The 18,316-nt window shown below is 55.1% G+C and overlaps 4 protein-coding genes across 4 annotated transcripts; 2 read left to right on the top strand and 2 right to left on the bottom strand.

Annotated features, from left to right (window-relative positions):
* Nucleotides 1–3,440: 3,440 nt before the first annotated feature.
* On the bottom strand, nt 3,441–3,992 carry CGCS363_v011416 (uncharacterized protein; the record flags this gene model as incomplete). Its single annotated transcript, XM_036643265.1, has 1 exon — nt 3,441–3,992. The coding sequence occupies one exon, from the start codon at nt 3,990–3,992 to the stop codon at nt 3,441–3,443; it is 552 nt and encodes a 183-aa protein (XP_036491623.1).
* An 8,120-nt stretch (nt 3,993–12,112) lies between these two features.
* CGCS363_v011415 (uncharacterized protein) lies at nt 12,113–12,415 on the bottom strand (the record flags this gene model as incomplete). Its single annotated transcript, XM_036643264.1, has 2 exons — nt 12,113–12,247; nt 12,347–12,415. The coding sequence occupies 2 exons, from the start codon at nt 12,413–12,415 to the stop codon at nt 12,113–12,115; spliced, it is 204 nt and encodes a 67-aa protein (XP_036491624.1).
* Nucleotides 12,416–15,130: 2,715 nt separating this feature from the next.
* ustT (Efflux pump ustT) lies at nt 15,131–16,818 on the top strand (the record flags this gene model as incomplete). The annotated part of the gene is made up of 2 exons (XM_036643263.1): nt 15,131–15,810; nt 15,867–16,818. 2 exons carry the CDS (start codon nt 15,131–15,133, stop codon nt 16,816–16,818), a joined length of 1,632 nt encoding a protein of 543 aa, XP_036491625.1.
* Nucleotides 16,819–17,403: 585 nt separating this feature from the next.
* Nucleotides 17,404–18,064, top strand: CGCS363_v011413 (uncharacterized protein; the record flags this gene model as incomplete). Its single annotated transcript, XM_036643262.1, has 2 exons — nt 17,404–17,837; nt 17,911–18,064. The coding sequence occupies 2 exons, from the start codon at nt 17,404–17,406 to the stop codon at nt 18,062–18,064; spliced, it is 588 nt and encodes a 195-aa protein (XP_036491620.1).
* Between the last annotated feature and the right edge of the window lie 252 nt (nt 18,065–18,316).

Raw genomic sequence — 18,316 nt, 5'->3', positions numbered from 1 at the left:
GTCCTACGGAATTCAAGGGCATTCGCTACCGACTGTAATTGGCGGCAACTAAACAACCCCATTTTCGGTCACTTCTGAGATTGGTCGGCACTGCTAAGTGTATGAAAACGGCGTTCAACGACGTTGCGGGGCTCTGCTTAGTTGTATGAACGGTGATGTGGAGGCTTGGAGGCAGCCGTCTTATTCGCTTGAGAGGGTAGATGCTTAACGTTTTCGGTCTCTTCAACTTTTGGAGCTCTCTCGAGATTCCCTCATTACTTTACTCACAGGTAGTGCTATATTGTACTAGGTGGACACTGAGGGCATCTCCCTACCGTCCAATGCCCCAGGCTGACGGTTTGGGGGGAAAGCCCATGTCTCAAGGAACATATAGGTATGGCCATCCGCAGGGATTTTCTTTCCACAGCCACGTCCATCCTCGACGTGTTCGCGATCCAGACCATTTCGCGAAACAGTGTTTCGGTTCCATTCGCGATGCCAGGAATGTGTGCATCAGCGCCGTTTTCCACGCCCAATGATATTGTCCAGAAAAGAGGCAAATCCTCCCTTCGTCTTCTTCTGAGAATAGCGCGCTAAGCATACTGTCGGGGTCTCAGGAGGGATGAATGAGGTATCCATTACAGGGATATTTTGACTTTTACCTGTATCCCTTTCTTGTTTTCTTCACAAGAAAAGAAGAAGCGAGTGATTATGTAAAAACTCAATTTTCTTTTACCGTTGCTTCTTATCCGTGGAATCCGACTTCCTTTTAGTCTTATTCCCACCACGCTTTGCACGCACAGGACGTAGGTACGGAGGGGAAACCACTTCTGTATATCAATTTTTTGTCCCACTTACTTGACTTACAGTGGATGCGAACCTGCTCATCTTCCGGGACGATGGCAGATCTGGACTTTATGAAAGAGAGTTAGCCTATCTAGACACATCGATGCGCCATCACATGTAGCGGGCCGAACAGGTCGCTAGTCTCGGGACTCGATGGGGAGAAAGCTCGGATGCCGCTTCAGATTTCCTGCATCTTCGAATCGGGTGCCGGTTCCGTTTCAAACAAAACGCAGCGACGGGCCGTCCTGTGAAGTCTTGTATCTGAGTCCGAGCGAGATGGCCGGTTTTCCCGCTAAGCCTGTGGAAGCAAAGAACGTTTCCGACGGGGGCTTGACGTCAGAAGAGGTTGCCAGACCGCATCCGTGAGAACTAGCACCATCAAGCGAACTTAGCCGCCCGCGGATGTGTTTGGTTGTTTTCGGCAGCGCTCATGTTTGGCAGCAACGGTTGGTCTTGGGTTGATGAGTCACTGTTCCTCATCGCGAGAAATAAAAACTATCATGCCGGTTACTGTCCCGAGAAAAACAGTTCCAATATAAAACTGTGGACACCCTCCCCAGACTTCGATGCGGTCTGCGCTTCGGTACACGAATGACGCGCATTGGAGAGTTGGTAAAGCTTGTCGTGGGAAAAGCTCGCAGAGATGGAGTTCTTGATTGATTGAACTCGAGCTGTCAGCTTAAGCCTTCCCGGTAGGGCTGTTCTTGAGAGAGGTCTCTCTCTGGGATCATCCATGACAGGATTCGCCGGGTGCAAGCCAAGCCAGGGGAATTAGCCACGCCAGGAAAAGAAGCTCTGTCACTGCCACGCGACCAGTAAGAATCCTTCGACGCCTCGTCTGCGAATTGACCACTGCCCACTTTTCAGACTCTCCTCGCGGCGCGCATCTTCCATACCATAGCTTTTTCCCGGACCTGAGACGCTTCTTCGCGGCCTTTGCTTCGATATTCTGACTTCCTGGGAAAGTTGCCGGCACTGATACTTTGCTCACGGACGGGAGAAGACCGGTAGGATTTCCATCGACGGACGTTGTCCGCGCCCAGGACAGGGTGAGCCACAAGCTTTTTCGGCACAGTCTGCCGTGGCCCGTCCGTGTACATGGTTCGCATGTCGAAGATCTCAAACCTCGCCCTTCTGAGTGGGAAACGTCCAAACTCTCCGTCACCTTCGCGCCTCTAGGAAGGGTTCCGGGTGTCATGGCAAGCTCCTTGCAGCAACCTTGGCTTTCTGCCCACCGGCCGGTTTAGCCCTTTTCGCTGCACGAGACCGCGTCCCCTTCCGTCCGGTTTCTGGAAGAATCACAGGCTTCCTAGGTCGGGCAATTTCTGGTCATCTTCTTACTGGCATTCCATGTCCGAACATCGAACGCTGCGATGCGTCGAAGACCAGTCTCGCCTGGACCCGTGCTACGGAATCCCAGGCCAGACGGAGCTTGCGCCCCTCGGCCGAGTAATCATCAAGCCAAAGGCACATGCCAAGTGGGCTGTTTCCATGCAGCATGGAGTTATCTGCACCTATCAACTTCCTTCCTTCGGCCTTGCGCTGTTCTCTGCAAGGGCGCGCTGCTCCAAGAGTCGCAGGTATACTCTCGCCTTGTGAACTTTGCTCAAGGCGCAGTTCTCGGAGGAATATACAAGCCATGGAAGTCCCTGCCGCATCGCCACCAATAGTTGCGACGACCAAAGGCTTCCATCATTCATACAGGTCTTTTCTTTCTATATAAAGTACTGTCGAGAATGACATTTACCTCGTTATCGCTCTTGTCAAGTTGCACGTGTTTTCATCAATAAACCTATTGAACCCAGCTTTCAAACCAAGTCAACTAGTGTTCACCAGTCAGTCTAGCACATTGCTCTAAATTTCACAAAGTGATTACTCCTGGAGACCGATTATGAGAAGACCCTGCTAACACCTCTTTCCAGTCACCCGCATCGTTACCAGCTAGCCATGGACTACCAGAGTTCCCGCGGCTCAAGTCGCCAGACTTCAAGGTCAAGCCCTAGGCAAAGAGACGCCAGCGGAAGACCTCGCGAAGGCTCTCAGTACGTCAAGATGGCAGAAAGCGAACGACGACGAGAGGTTCCCCAAGGCCGCAGCGGCTACAACCGCACTCGGGACCACGGCGTGTCGACCAAGGGGAGGTCAGGCTACAACTGAGCCGGCCTCGATACCTGTTGACCAGGCCGAAGCGATATTAAAACATAGACATTTGAATGGGTTCGGCGTTTATAGAATAATCTTTTGGACACAGTCATAGAAAAGACACTTGGGCAATCCAAAACCATGCATTAAATCTATTCACATACACAAAGCAAACAAGCGTTCCGGTCCAATTTCAAAATAACTCACCGTCCTCTGACAGCTTGCCTCCCACCAATCCAAGTTTTCCGTGTAAATCTGCCGGAGTGCTGTTGTCCTCCGTGGATATCAGATACACTCTCCAGATTTCGACGACCGCGCCAGAACAAACTTCGCCAAAACCAACCGAATCCAAGACACAAAGAAAAGCTGATGATACAGTAGACAGGAGCGTAGTGCTCCTAGGCCGTCTCCACCCTCTCACGCATCGCCGTCGCAAGCCGACTGCGACTCTGGACAAGCTTGCCATCCATCAATCAAGGGTCCGACCTATCCGACTCGTCCGACTCAAAGGTATCATCCTCTTCGTCAGGGTTCCTGAGAGGGCAAATACAGTTGCAATCCGGGCAAGGTTCATTCTCATCGTCCACAACGGGGCGTAGCACTCGGCAGCGGCAGGCCCACCAAACCGCGCCGGTCTCTGAATCGAAGCGCCGGTAGCGCCGGTAAAAGTGGAGACGGACGCCGCAATCCACACAGAACTGCCGCAAGGGTTCAATGTTTACTGATTCGGGGTATTTGCGCTTCTTGTTGAACGGTCTGTAATTTCCGTTGGCTTTCAGGATGGCGTAGGCGGGCTGGTCCTTGCCGAATCTGTCATCTCCGTACTTCTCGTAGCAGTAGTAACAGGCGCGACCACTTCCGCTAGGCTCACTTCGGTCGCGCTCTCCGATGGCCGCCAACAGTGTCCCTTTTGCGTTTGCGGATTTTTGGATCTTGTCTTTGTACCAATCGCTTGAGTCAAAGAGTTTCTTCAGTGTCACCGCGTCCAATTGACCAAACTCTTCCTCTCTCGATTCAGGAGTCATACTCTGCAGCCTTAGTGAGAGGACGTCGATCGAAGCCTCTTGGCTCAGCCTCTCCTCCGGTTGGCGATCCAACGATACTGCGCCGCGGTTGCTTGCGTAGCTTGCTACTGAGCCCCTGTTGGCCCGTCTGTTGGATTTTTGCCCGTATAGCGAATTGGAACCGGTGTTGGCGTGTTGTCCGGACTGGGGATTGCCGTTTGTATTGACCGAACCGAGGGGCATGATAGGCGACGAACCCTCATCACAGCTAATGAGCCTGGACTGAGGAGACACAGAACATCTATGGCTCTGCATGGGGGGGTACATGGACGATTGTTGGTAAGGCGGTGGAAAAGCTCGAGGCGCGACGAGTGAAGACGGAATCGGTGAGTTGGATGGTGAAGGAACAAAACAGTGCACTTGATGTTGGACAGGCTGAGGCGTGGGCTGCTGGACGTATCGGTGGTGAGGAGGAGATAGCGCGGTAGGCTGTTGAAGAAGAGTATCGACAGAGAGAAGTCGTGTTCTGTATTCTGAGCCTTCGGGTTCTTGGCTTGGTGTGCGGGCCTTCTTGGTCATCGGTGCTGTGGATGATTCAGAGTTTTCCGTTTTGGTTGAGTGTGGAAGACGTCGCTTTATCGGAGTGAATAAGCGGCTGGCGTCAACTGAAGGGTGACGAGAATGTCCGGATCGGCGAAAGGCCAATGCGGGACTTTGAGGATTGGGTTCCCAGGTTTCCGCTGGAGACGAGTACTGATTCTGTTCGCCACCAAAGGTCTCCATGTCGTATAGGTTCGGGGCTCGCTTTGGTTGCTGGCAGCCTCGAGAAGGTTGTTGGGTCGTTCGCTCAGCTGCTTGCTGGGAAGCGCGTCTTTCCTGGACGCTGATGGCCATCTTGAGAGGCTCTCCGACGTCTAGTGAGGTTGAACGCTTCTGTGCGGATGTCCCTGGATGGAGTCAGACGACAGCGACAAGAGCGAAGACGGAGAGACAAACTTGCAAAGGATGAGGTGGAGAGAGGTACAGTGTGTTCGTATCGTATGAGGAGGCTGATGAAGAAGAAAAGAGGGTAGGGACGAGGTGAGTTCTCCGCACTGGCTCTTATATGCTAGCAGAGCCCAGATACCATGGATGTTGGACAAAAGAGCGCGGGCTTTGAGACAGGAGCGCTACCACAGACCGGGAGAAAAGAGAAATCAAGCTCAAGGTAAAAGGAAGGCGACATGCACCCTGACAAGCGATGGATGTCTACCCGCATATCAACAACGATAACGTGACAAGGGGTGGGGTAAGGTAGAAGAAAACTGTCAAGGGAAAAGACGCCAACATCGAACGGATACCGTATCCGACCACGACGAGCTTTCCACTTTAGAACCGTCCATCCATTGTAGCGACGGTATCGCAAGCCCACAAAGCCCTACAGCTCAAGTCCGAGATACCACCATGCAAGCATTCATGGGTTTCGTAAGGTGCTGATGCATCACCGTCGGCTAGGACCACACCGGCATGGATCTTCGGGAGGACCAACGGCGCCAGCAGAGACTGCAGACTGGCGCAAAGCACGCCCTACCAGTTGCGGTCCGATGCAACGCTGTTGTTGGCGGTGTATGTCCACCAGCATTTGTCTCTCTTTCTCTCGCTACACGCAACGCCGGTCGATGTGGGCCAACGGGTGACCAGGTTCTTGAACTCTCCTGGAGTCTCGACAACTCGAGGGCGTCTGCCCGCTAGTCCCTGTCGTCGGCGACTGTCCAAAAAAAGGCTGCAAGTGGGGGCATCTTGGCGAACATGGTACAGGGAAAAGAAACGATCGATCAATATCTAGACCCCGGTGGTAGGAGCCGCCAGTCCTGGAGGGGAGGGTGGAAGGGGAGACAGGAGGGGCGATGGATACCCTCCAGGTCGACACAGACTCTGGTCTTCCTGCAAAGTCCAGATATCCGGTAAAACATCCCGGGTTCCAGGTTCACAATGAAGTTGGTCTGCAAGTCGTGTCCCAGAAGTTGCACAACGTAACACCGTCGCCGCCTCATATTCCGACTTCTCGGACCGATGGACCTCATCTATCCGTCCTCCTCCATCGGTCTGATATTTGAGGACGGAGCTGTCACTTTTTCAAGAAAGTCGTTCGGGCACAACCTCGAAAGTGTCTCTGGTCTCATGGACAGAGAGAAATGAGAAAACTTGCATGATTGGATAATGTGGACGACCATGAACACGACACAGCCTGTGCGTACGGGAGCCAACAACCCTTGCCTCTGTCTTCTGGGCAGAACAGTGTATCCTAGTATCGTTCTCCACGCGATGGACAAATGGATTATGTATGCTGCTAGCCTTTAAACTACGCAAGATGGCCAGATGTGCATTGGTCTTTGTATGTCATCTGCAGCACCGTTGGCAAGGATCCATCAACCTTGCGTCTGAAGTCACCCTCCTGATCCCCGGTCACAGCTTGTCTCTCCCATTCGTAGACTGCGAGGTCGCAATGAATCCACGAAGGAGGCACACACGAAGAAGAGTGAGCAGATCCACAAGGGCTATCAAAAAATTGCTCAGGCGCTCGAATCGCCGGAGTGCGCCCAGCCTGCTAGTCAGAAAGCAAACTGCAGGTCGCATACGCCGTACTGGTGAACGGGAAAAGGGAAATTACGTAGTATGTCCAATGTGACAAAATGTGTGATAGTAATTTAGTGTGCATGTCGACCCGTCCCGTCGGGTCCAATACCACCATCTCACACATTTCAAGGCTCGTTCAAGGTGCTCAACCTCTGTTGGTGCGGTCCTGTCGAGGCTGGCCGGGTCCATGATTGGCTCTCCCCTACCCTTGTCAATCTTGTTGGAGTTTCGATGACCACCGGACCGGGGTTGTGAGGTCTGAGAAACATCACCGGGCAGGGGTGTAAGCAAATTCATCAACGGTCCTTAGTGCCAACAATGACAATATCAGGGATTGATCTGAGCGCTGCCCTCAATCTTGTGGGCCGCTCGACGCTCGGAAGACGTAGGCTTGCATCCGGGACTGGAGACGCCCTCGATCATGGACACGAAATGGAGAGCGCCGGAACCCCCGCCTGTTATTCCCGGTCTCTAGCTCGGTTCTGAATGGGTACCAACTACCAAGCCCACGGGCGTCGGAGGAGGAGACCGGCCCCGATGGCTCGCTGCGGTCCGTCCGTGGAGCGATCAGTTCCGTCTGCGTTGTTGGAGCTTGAGATTTTCTCTTTTCATCTCTGCGCACCGGCCCCCGAGCAGCTGGGAATCCAATCTGGGGAAGCCAGAGGACGGTAATGTTCACCCTCCTGCTCCTCCTCTTGCTGCCCACCCCCTCCTCTTTTCCAAAATACCCCTGCTGGTACAGCACTTGGCGGGTACGTGACATCCACGACCTGGCCTGGCCTACATCCTAATAGCATGATCAGTCCCCTGCGGTCGGCCGCCCTGCAGTCCATGTTTGCTTCCCCTTCTGTCACCCAACGGGCGCGTCCTGCATCAGGTTGATATGGAGAATACGCAGTACTTGCGGTTGGTGGCGCAAAGACGTTGGCGCAGTTGCCGGGATAAGCGCGGTAACTTATCCTTTAATTGGGCACTGTACGAGTTACGAGGTCCAATTCGTTGCGTCTCTTGTGATCACGTCTCTTTGCTTGAAAAGACTACCATGAGAATCGTTCCGTTGCTCCAGGGTGCCGGACGGTCCTGTCCAACCCGGGCCCCGGGACGTAAAGACGTAAATACCTGGCACGTTGACACACACTGGCACACTGGCAAGCTAGCAAGCTGGCACACCGGCTGACCAGGGTCCCCGCCATGGTGTGCGGGCTTGCAGGCATGTTCGGTGTTCGGGGCCAACGCGGCTCGATCTGGTCTCCGCCTCTAATTCCCTTGTGAACCGAGATGCACTAAGTTGTACGCCAGCAGTGTGAGGGGGGCAAGGGGGCACCGGAGAGGAGAGAACAGTGGCGAAAGAGAACAATCCAAGCCAGCCGGCGCAGACTGACCGTAGTGGCCTTGTCAGATGTAGGGCTTGCGAGGAGGGCATGGCGACTTCAGCCCCCATCAGTCCGCGAGACGTCTGAAGTGGAAGTCTCCTCAGGCTCGTTGCCACGTGGATACTGTGTCAGTTGTCAGTCGAGAAGGACGTGCACAGCAAACAATGGCCTTCCATTTCATGCCATCTCATCATTCATTCAGTTGATCGTTTCACTGCGTCGGGCATTACCTGATCAAGCCACAAGATGGTGACTAGTAATTCTCCGATCGTCCTCGTCTGATTGGTGTCACCAGCTTGTGGCGTACTTGGTCGCCGACTTCGACGGAGCTTCTTCTGGGCGCACACAGATAGATACATGCGATCCTGGGTAGGACAGAAATTGATCTATCCGAGGACTCGAGTCACACAGAATCAACGCTGGACACGCATTCACGCTGTCGATGATTTCAGGCGAGCCGCTCATTGCGGCGCGGGAAAAGGGGGCGAGGGGGCCAAAAGGGGGGGAAGATTGGCGGTGACACCAACGCCGCCGCAGTGCCACTGCGGGATGACTCGTCAGATGCGGCGAGGAAGCTTGAGGAGAAGTGCTCTGGGCGGCAGAAGACTCGTCAGATATCATGCCAGACCTGAATGGAGTTTGAAGTCAGCATTGAGGCCTGAAACTGGCCAGCTGAATGGCGGTCACATATGATGGGAGCCCTCGGGGAGACGGTGAGTGGCAGTACAGCATCGCAGCAGGCACCTCAGCGCTCGTCATCCTTCGAAGATTCCAGGAGGCGACCCAACAGACTGGTTTAGGTCGGCGATGTCTACTCATTTAGGCAAAGTGAAGATGCTGTGCCACTGCTTTGAAGACAGCCGCAAAGAAGGACCGATGAGCTGTTGAATTGTGCCGCCGAGATTTGGAATTCTCCATCACGACTCCGTCATGGTCATGTCTAAACTGATAGCATGGAATAACGTCGGAAGGCAAAAGGGATGGTATGATGCTGATGCTATCAGCAGACCGCCCGGCGAGCAGGAAACGTCTGGTGGATTTACATAGTTCCAACAACGGCTGTTGCTCGCATGCAGCCTTGGTGTAGCAAACCTGACGTTGGAGACAGGAGATTCCCTACTGCACATGTCGTATTGAGGCCTGGCGAATAGCGAACTGAGGACACGGACACGGAGGCGGACACGGAGAGAGAGTCCTTGGCTTTGGGTTCCAACTTCCTGCTCGATCTCCCCTGAGCACAACAAGCGATGACAACAACGTCTTCCAGGAGCGAAGATCGAGAGCGAATGAAAGGAGCCAAGAACTCTCTCTCAGCCGATCTCAGCCGTCTTGGGTTCTGCAGGCGTTGCTCGTCAAGACGACAAACATTGTTCCAGAACCGCTTTCTTGCGTCGAAGCCAGATGAAGATACGCTGTCCAAGGGGCTCGCCTGGGAATGAAATTCATTTGGAATGTTCCATGATGGAAGTAACGTGCATGCTAAATCTCGACCGCTTCTTGGAGGGGACTACTGGACGCCGGGGGTTTGTCCACATGGACTGGACTGACGTTGGCGATAATCGGTGCTCACGTCGAAAGACTTGCCTCTTCTAAGCGCCCAGGCGCATGCAGTTTGCTTCAACCCCCCCTACCACGAATCTCTGACCACATATTCACCTGGGGTTATACACGGTTCCCGTGCGCAGCTGTAACGGAAACCCAGATGCTGAAAGCAACCAATGAAACCAACTCCAACGGCGTCAACTCCGGTTCACCAATCACGAGTTGCATGGGGGAAAGGAGTAGCCACCACTCACTTCGTTTAGCCAGCCTGACTGCTGCTGCTAAACTAGTCTCTGTCAACCATGATCAAGCCGCAAACTGAACGTCAAACCGCTCGAGAGGTTGTCAGGGGATTCGCATACGCTCAATCCGGTGAAACCCCCCGACCAGCTGACCGCTTCACGTTGACGTTCAACGGTACTAAGAGGAGCTGGAGCCGGGAATAGCTTCATGCTGCAGGGACATACACAACGTCACAGCCCCCATTCACCACAATCCTCGTCATGTCAACGGGCGTTGGGTACCAGTGCTAAAAACAACCCTCACGACACACCCAGGGGCGTAATTCTCTGGTGAGGGGTAGACCACGTTGTTTTCCCAACCTGTCTTCCGACATTGGGACATGACGATAGCTGTGGACACGCACTGCGAGGTCCTTTCGTCTCTCATTAGCCTTCCTCCTGCGCTCTTCCGGGTATCGGGGAGAAGGCCCGGCCGTGTGTTCGCACTAACCAGACGAACGTAACTACAGACATGGGTAGACATCTAGGAAAGTGGTGCTGTCACTCGGCCGAGTCTCGCAGTCCTCGTCGATCTTGGTTGGTACGACAAGTGTAAGAAGTCAAAAAGCGGCGGAGCCTCCTGGATGAGAGGGAAGTCAGGGATCAGCGATATTCTCGGATGGCGAATAGATTGCGAACCTCGCCCGAGCAGCAGGAACTCGAGACTCGACCGTACTTGAAGTGGAGCATCGAACTACGGAGTCTGATGTTGGGCTGGGCTTGGGCTTGGGCGGAGAGCCAGTCGATTCTAAAGCGTGGTAATAGTACCACAATACCACAGTCCCTCAGGTCACATCAAGCAGGCGATCTCTTATTTCCGTGCTGCAGACGTGTTTTGACGTGCCATAAACAAGCAGCAATTCGCGAGTCCCAGCTTTCCAGCAAGTCTTGGCTTTGCAGTTGCAGTGACTCCTGGCTTTCACAATGTCTCATACGGAGTACCCCGTGAACAAGCTGGATAGACCAGCCATACGTATGCCACGTTCCGCTCCAAGTGCCTGCCGGCGGGATACACAGGACGAGCTCCCATATTATGCCACCCCGGCCCGTGGTTCACCGGTCCCCGTAGACATTGAATGGCACGGTGGCATGCATACCGTCATGTCAAACGCCACATCTCGCGGTGGTGGCTCCATTGAGGCTCCCCAATGTTCAACGTATCCACTGGAACGGCAACCTGGTTCATCTTGCGCCAGGCCTCGGACTGCTACAACTCTGCAGAAGGCACATCAAAGTGGAAGAAGGCGGCAGCGCGGCGGTTACTTCCCAACTTTCCCTGATAGAGCAAATGCGGATTGGCCACACAGGACAGGCGTGCGTCCAACTCATGAAGAGGCTGCAGGGGGGTTTCGCTTGTTGGTAAGATTGTGACCAACCGGACCTCGTCGACATATTGAACGAGACCACCACCAGCAGGTTTATCAAGCGCCCAGATCCTCGCCAGCGGTGCGGGTCTGCTCATGTGTGGCCCAACAGACGAGCAAAACGATATGAGGGGGCTAATGCGAAGATGCCTGACGGATGTGCTCATCTGTCGAACGTGTGGTCGACGTCTTCTATCTTCTGAACCCAGCCACATCCAATTTGTTCGAACGTGTGGTCAAATCAAAGTGTGACTGGGAAATCGCTCCTTCAAACTTCTGAAAGAGTAGTAGGAGGAGCAGCAGGAGCATGAGACTTTCTCAGCTGGCTGGGGAACCGACAAGGTCTGGTTGCTCCTCCGGCCTGGTCCTCCGTCAACCTCGTCGAGGGGTGATGGGCGCCAACACGACGAAGGCCCCCGCAGGGCCAGTAATGATCTCCAACGTCAAACCCGTTCAGCGGGGAGAAGACGGTATCCAGGTTCAACCTGCGCCATAGTAGCACTCGTCGTGGAGTACCGGTCGATAGGGCGAGATGCGGGCAATTCTGGACTCGTCACCTCTTCATGGAGGGAGGTGCTCGCGGGGAGGGGGGTGTGGGCGTTATTTTCCTCGCTGAGAATCAGAACAAAACGGATGAGGGTTACGGCTCTCCCTCCCAAGACGACCAACAACAAACCTCATTTACATTATGGCCAGGGATTGCGTGTTCGTATTGGAAGGTAGCGAGAGTCCCAGTCCCCGGACGAATGTTTATGCTGTTGGTAGATGACAGGGAAGCAAGCAGCAGCAGACGGCGCGAAGAGGGAGGAGAAGCCCGGGGCCCTGGGTACTGAAGGTTGTTGCTGCTGCTCACTTTGGGCGGAATTGGGTCCGGGAGATCGGGGGAGTATGCCGGTGACGAGTGAAATGGCTCGGAAGACGGTTTTGGGAAAGACGATGGAGAGAGATGGAGGGGGCAGTCCATGTCATGCCAGCCTTGGGAGCGGGCGGGCAAGACGGTGGCCATGTCCGGGCAGTTGGAACTTGGGCTCTCTCTCTGTCTCTGTCTCCTCCTCGCAGGGAACATCTACTGTAGCATTAGCATTCATAAGAGGAAAACCGTCGCAGCCAGCCCAGCCCAGACCGGGTGTGTGTGGGATATGAGGAGCGACGAAGGAGAAATGAGAAAAACCCGAGAGTTCGGGAATACCTGCACCCACCTGCCTGCACCACAACTGAAATTTCTGCCTCATGCACGGCGACTGGATGGATTTGGATTTGGTTTGCATTGACAGTTACTCAGCGTTCATAACTGTAATGCAGTCGGACGAGGGACGACAACGTGGGAGAGGACCGCGCAAACTCAAGCGCGCCATCACGCCAGACCAGACCCCTTTGCGCCAAATGCCATTCCAAAGCTGGGAATCAATGCATTTTTCTGGTTTCCCCCGCTCCCAATAGACTTTGGTTTACGGTTCATTGACACCTCGTGCCCTGAGTCCTTCCCCTCTCGGTGAACAAACCCCGTGGATAAAAGTTGGCTTCTGCTTTCGTGATCCCCCACTCGAGGGCGGGAGGTGCCTGGCGGGAAGCATATCTCTCTTCCGCGAGCATCACATCGTGGACCAGGGGCCTGCTGGGCGGAGTCGTACGGGAGGTGGACTGGTCATCTCCTGCACCGAGCGCCGGGCCAGACTGATCTGTTCCGAACAGAGTTAAGCGAGAAGAGAGGGGGGCCAGGGCAGAGGAGCACTGAGGAGGCGCCGTTTGGGCGTCTGCGCCTCGGACGTGTCTTGCACGTGTTTTGGGACCGTTGGTGCTTTGTCTCTTGTCCTCAGTCGCCGTTTGGTCGAGGGGCCCAGCACCCGCGGATCGTTCCGGCCGTCAGGAAGAACCTGGGACGAGAGAGAACTGAGGACTGAGAGGAGAGAGAGCAGAGGATATTGGATGATACCCGATACGCGGCCGCCGTGAACCACCTAAAGACGAAGGATAGGAACCGGGGCGAAGGGTCCCAATCTCCCCCCGTTCCAACAGATGGGTAGCAGGGCAGTCCCCCGAATTGCCAACGCGCAGTTCCTGAACTCTTTTCGCTCTCTTCCTCGCAGCGGACCTTCACTCAGGTGCTGGTCCCAGTTCGCAGAGAAGATCGCAATGCAAAGGCAGACGCGGTTCTTGTCGTCGCCAACAACCGCGGCGCATCCCAACGCGCGTCCATTGCCTTTTGCAGAGGAGGGGCGCCAAACAGCAGGAGAGAATCCAGAGCTGCGAATGGCGGATTAAGCTTACCCATTACCCAACGATTCTGCCACTCTGATGCTTGTTGTTGTCTGTCATTGGGAAGATTGGGGTGGGAAAAGAGGGGAACAGCTTTGGGCATCCGGTTGCCTCGGTGCAAAAGTGCCATTGCCCTGGGACCTGGGACCTGCGTTGGCGTATCTCTTAGATCACCACCTGACGAAAGAGTAAGACGGCGACAACGACGATGGACGTGAGCAATCAATGAGACTGGGCAGCGGGAGACTGTTGATAGAAGCCGCCACGCAAGCGGAGCCACGTCAGTGCTCTGTCTCTGTTTCCGTCTCTCGCTCTCTGCTTCGGTGTCGTGACGAGAAATACGTACTCGCTCTCACTCCAAATACCTGCCGAACACACTGCTGGAACACACAACACACACAAACACACACAGACAGCAAGGTCCCGAGTCTGACATCCCCAATCGGGAGGCGGCCGGCGTCCGAACACGCTCATTGGGCGCCCCGAGCTCCCCCCAATCCCGAGGGGGAGCTCTCTTGCTCCTCCTCAGCGATCAGTCTTACTGTCTTCCTCGTCCATCCCTGAAGTCGCACCATGCCTAACCTGGAAATTGGGAACGCTGCCGCCCCCATCTAATAGGTTGCCGGGCTGGCGACTCAGGGAACAGCTCGTCGTCGAAGGCAGCTCTCCCGCCCGTTCTACTGCGTGTCTGAACTGTGACTTGCGTGTGTGTGAGAGACAGAGAGATAGGGAGAAGAGCTCCAGGTACAGCAACAGCAGCAGCGACAAGGCAGTGTGTCAAATGTCATCGAGCTGCTACCGCCGCCCAGCCGGCCGGGACTTTTGACGCGCCCCCAAAAATTCATGCAGCCCTATTACCTCTCCATTGCGTAGCTTTGGCTGCTGTTTTGCAGCAGCGAACCTGTCGTGTGCCGCCGCCTCTCACAGCTCACTTAATTGCCTTCTTTGGAACATTCTCTTGGCCTCTCATTCGTAGGATTCCTTTCGCAAATCGTTTTCGATAGCCGGGCCAGATTCCTTCTTCCCTCTCTCGCTTGGTTTTTGATGCATTTAATGACGACAGAGCACTTACGTCTGCCCCGTCTGCTGTCTTTTCCTACTTTGGCGCAAAGGTCCGCCCAGCAGGGCCCTGATAGCGACTCGCGAGCCCATATCATAGTAAGACGGAGGAATATTACCTCCTCGTCCGCTCGTTCAACCTGCTTTTTTCGGGCAGGACATTGGACCTTTTGGCCCCTTGCTGCATCGTGTCGTGTGCCTTTCTTATCGTGCCACGCAAATTACCTGAGGAAAAGCTGCCACGACTGCGCAAGCCCAGGTACGCAACACACGGCTCCGCGGCAAACGCATACGGCTCGCGAGTCGCAGATACGTCGAGGTTGCAGCAGTAGCTCCGGCGGCAGAGCGAGAAGCACTTCGTTGCCGCAGGGAGTGCCTTATTTTCAGTTTCAGACCGCGTGTCTGAACGTCGGGGTCCCATCACGTCAGGAAAGGGATAAGATTGCACTCTGCGTCTTGTCACCACACCATCATCATTGCCTGCCCTGCCCCAGCGATGCCATCTCATTCATATTTCTTGAGCTGTCTTCCCTCCCCTTCGTTTCTTTTGAGAGTCCCCCTTTGGATCAAGGGACTGACTCGCATCTGTTCTCTGTACTACACCCCATTCTTGAGAGAGCATCGGAGCGCCACAGCCAAGCCCACGGAACCGTTACACCGCAGCCAAGATGCATCGCCGCGCCGAGCAATCCGACGACTTCAATGGGGACCACGAACCCGCCGCGCCGTCTAGGTACTCCGTAGACGAGGAGCCCACCGAATCGACGCCCCTCATCGCCGCCGATGGCAGCCCACGCCGTCCCGGCGCCGGTCGTGGCCGCGCCGACTCCCTCATCCGCGCTGCCAACACCATCCACGTTCCCAAGGTCCACAACCCGAACGTCATCGTCGGCATCTTCTGCGCCATTATCCTGCTCGGGTCTGCCGCCGGCGGGCTGTGGACTATCCCCACCACCCGTAAGGTCGAGGACATTGTCTGCCGCCATTACTATGACGTCCTGAGCAACGAGAACATCGACGAGAGCCTCTGCAAGGAGGACGCCATCCAGTCCAAGGTCGCATACATTTTTGCCGTGTACAGCGCTCTCCAGGCCTCGATCGGCGCCATCTGTGCGTTCCCCTGGGGTATCGTTGCTGATCGCCTCGGCCGCAAGATGGTCTTCTCCCTGACCATCTTCGGCATGGCACTGGACCAAGCTTGGTTTGCCACGGTCTGCGCGTTTCCTCGAGTGATTCCCTTGGAGGCCCTCTGGTTTGGCCCCTCGATGCTCATGATTGGCGGTGGAAATGCGGTTCTGAGCGCCATCGTGCTTTCAATGCTCGCCGACGTGACAACTTCTGAGAACAGGTTTGTCTTCGAGTCTTACTCCGTCGATCGTCGAGAGATACTAACATTTGTACCAGGGCAAAGAGCTTCATGCATGTTCACCTGGTGTCAATGATTGGCAACCTGTGCGCCCCCGCCATCGCCGGCTGGATGATGGAGAAGACCGGCCCTTGGCCCGTCATGGGGTTGGCGTTTGGCCTCTTTTCGACCTTGATATTCACCATCCACCTCATTCCCGAGACCAAGCCAGCTGCCCAAGTATCCGATGACCCAATTGAGGACGAGCCCGAGGTCGAGTCTCCCGCGCTTGGGGCCATACAGCACACAATTCTCCGTCTGAAGGAGTCCTTGGCTCTGTTCAAGTCGCCGTCCCTCATACTTCTGCTTGTAGCGATGCTCACTTCTTACCCCGTCATGCTGTCGACGCTGCAGTTCATGTCCATCTTCGCCTCGAAGCGATACCACGTCTCGCTGTCGCAGACTGGCTACCTGTCGTCCCTGTATGGCACGGGCGTCTTGCTTTCGATCTTGCTCATCCTGCCGGCCTTTTCGAGGCTCCTCGCATCCACGAAGATGCCCAAGTCGCTGCGCCTATCGGACGACCACCAACGCGACCTCTTCCTGGCCCGCCTGTCCTCCGTGGCGCTGCTGATCGGTTCCCTGAGCATGTCCGCATCGCCAACGGTTGGATCTTTCATCGGCGGCCTCGCCATCCTGTCGCTGGGTACCGGTTGGGGCAGCTACGTGAAGAGCGTCAGCAACGTCTATGTCGACGCGGCGCATCGCACCCGGCTGTTTTCCATCATCTCGCTGGTTGAGACTGCAGGACAGACCTACGCGCAGCCGCTGCTCGCAGGCCTATTCAGCCTGGGCATGAAGATGGGAGGGCTCTGGATCGGCTTGCCCTACTTGGGTGTCGCAGCCTTCTGCTTGATCGCGCTAACGTTGTTGCTCATTGTTAGACTGCCGCCGCCTGAGGGCAAGGTCCCGGAGGACGGTGGCGAGAGCAATGCGCCCGCCCAACACTAAATGTTCCATGATTTTCCTTTGTTGTTGTCCTTTGTTTGTAACAACACCTGAACGAGCGATTTCCTTGTCTGTTTCGATACCATCCACGTTTAGAGAGAGAGAGAGAGAGACAGAGAGACTCTGTCGTCCTAGAAAGAAGATGAATAAAGTAGACCTTCGCAAGTGTAATCATGGCCCGAGATGCAGCTTACCATATGACGGCTACTCGTCCCCATTTCCTTGGTAAAAGTACCATTTTGTACGTCACATTCAGTTCGAGCGCAAGGAAGCCATTGGATGCGTCTGGAGCAGATGGGACTCCAGGAAGGCTAAAGCGATTTAGCTGTGGTGTCCGCTGTTACCCTTGCTCTAACCCTGTAAAACACCGAGTTAGCGACCCATTTCCAGCCATTTCAGGGGACGAAGTCCGGCATGATGCTCTCTTGTGCCTCCTGCGCCGCGGACCCGCTTCGCCCGGCGCCTTCGCTACTTAAGGGTTGGTGTGGTCCTCGTCGTCCTCGTCGAAAAGGCGAGCGCAGCGAGGTTGTTGTCGCCTGTAATCTTTCACACAATCGAAGAAGCCTCGACAGACATGTGCGCGGGAGGATGGCGGACGCAGTCGACGTTAGCGGTACCGCGGGCCATCTGGAGGCTGCCGTCCAGCTCAGCGCTGCGGTGAGCCGGCAAATTGACGCCATCTCTGACGCGCCGCGAGTGCTCACGACCCTCTCGGCTGATCTGCAAGAAGTGCTGTCGATCCTCGAGACATTGCTTTACTACCTCAGCAACGACGACACGGCCAAAGGAGTTCTGCATCCGTCCACGGCTCGGGACCTGGATACGGTCCTCAAGAAATACGCCAAAAGCCTGTGTCTGCTGGAAGAGAAGCTGGAAAAGGCCACCGAGGGCCGCTCCGGGGGCAAGCTGGGCTTGTGGAAGAGGACGATGCTGACGCTGCAAGCCAAAGAATTCACCGACGTGAGAGAACAGCTTGCGACGCAGAAGATCATGCTGAATATCAGTGTGGCGGTATCTAATTTGTAGGTGTCTCGATCAAACAGGAGGAGCTGCTGCCTGTCGCATGGACGTGCCTGCCTAACATTTTCTCTGCAGTATTAATACGACATACGAATCGACACCTGAGAACCGGAAGGAGCTCGTCAAGATGAAGACGGACGTCGCCAAGGTGCTTCTGAAGCTGGACCACAGCCAGCGGCGGCAATCCCATCGAAGATGTCCATCACTGCGATCTCGTCACACAAACTGAGGCTGGTTTGCATGTTGCAAGTTGTCATAAGTCAGGTGTTTGGCGATTCAAGCACCATGGAACGTGAGTTTGACGCCCTCATACTTCTTTTCCACTTTCTGCGACGGATGCTGACTTCCTTTAGACGACAAACAGGACCGATGTAGAAGGGCACGGCACGCGAAATGTGACGCTCGACTCGTGGCTAGCGGAAGAACAAACGACGAGGTTGATGACGATCTTCAGTGTCCGTGACACTCCATTCTCCCCGGA

Source organism: Colletotrichum siamense (assembly GCF_013390195.1).
Source record: "Colletotrichum siamense strain Cg363 chromosome Unknown KSG_Cg363_contig07, whole genome shotgun sequence".
Taxonomy (NCBI): domain Eukaryota; kingdom Fungi; phylum Ascomycota; class Sordariomycetes; order Glomerellales; family Glomerellaceae; genus Colletotrichum; species Colletotrichum siamense.
The sequence above is the reverse complement of the archived record's forward strand: the minus strand, read 5'-3'. Positions and strand labels throughout refer to the sequence as shown.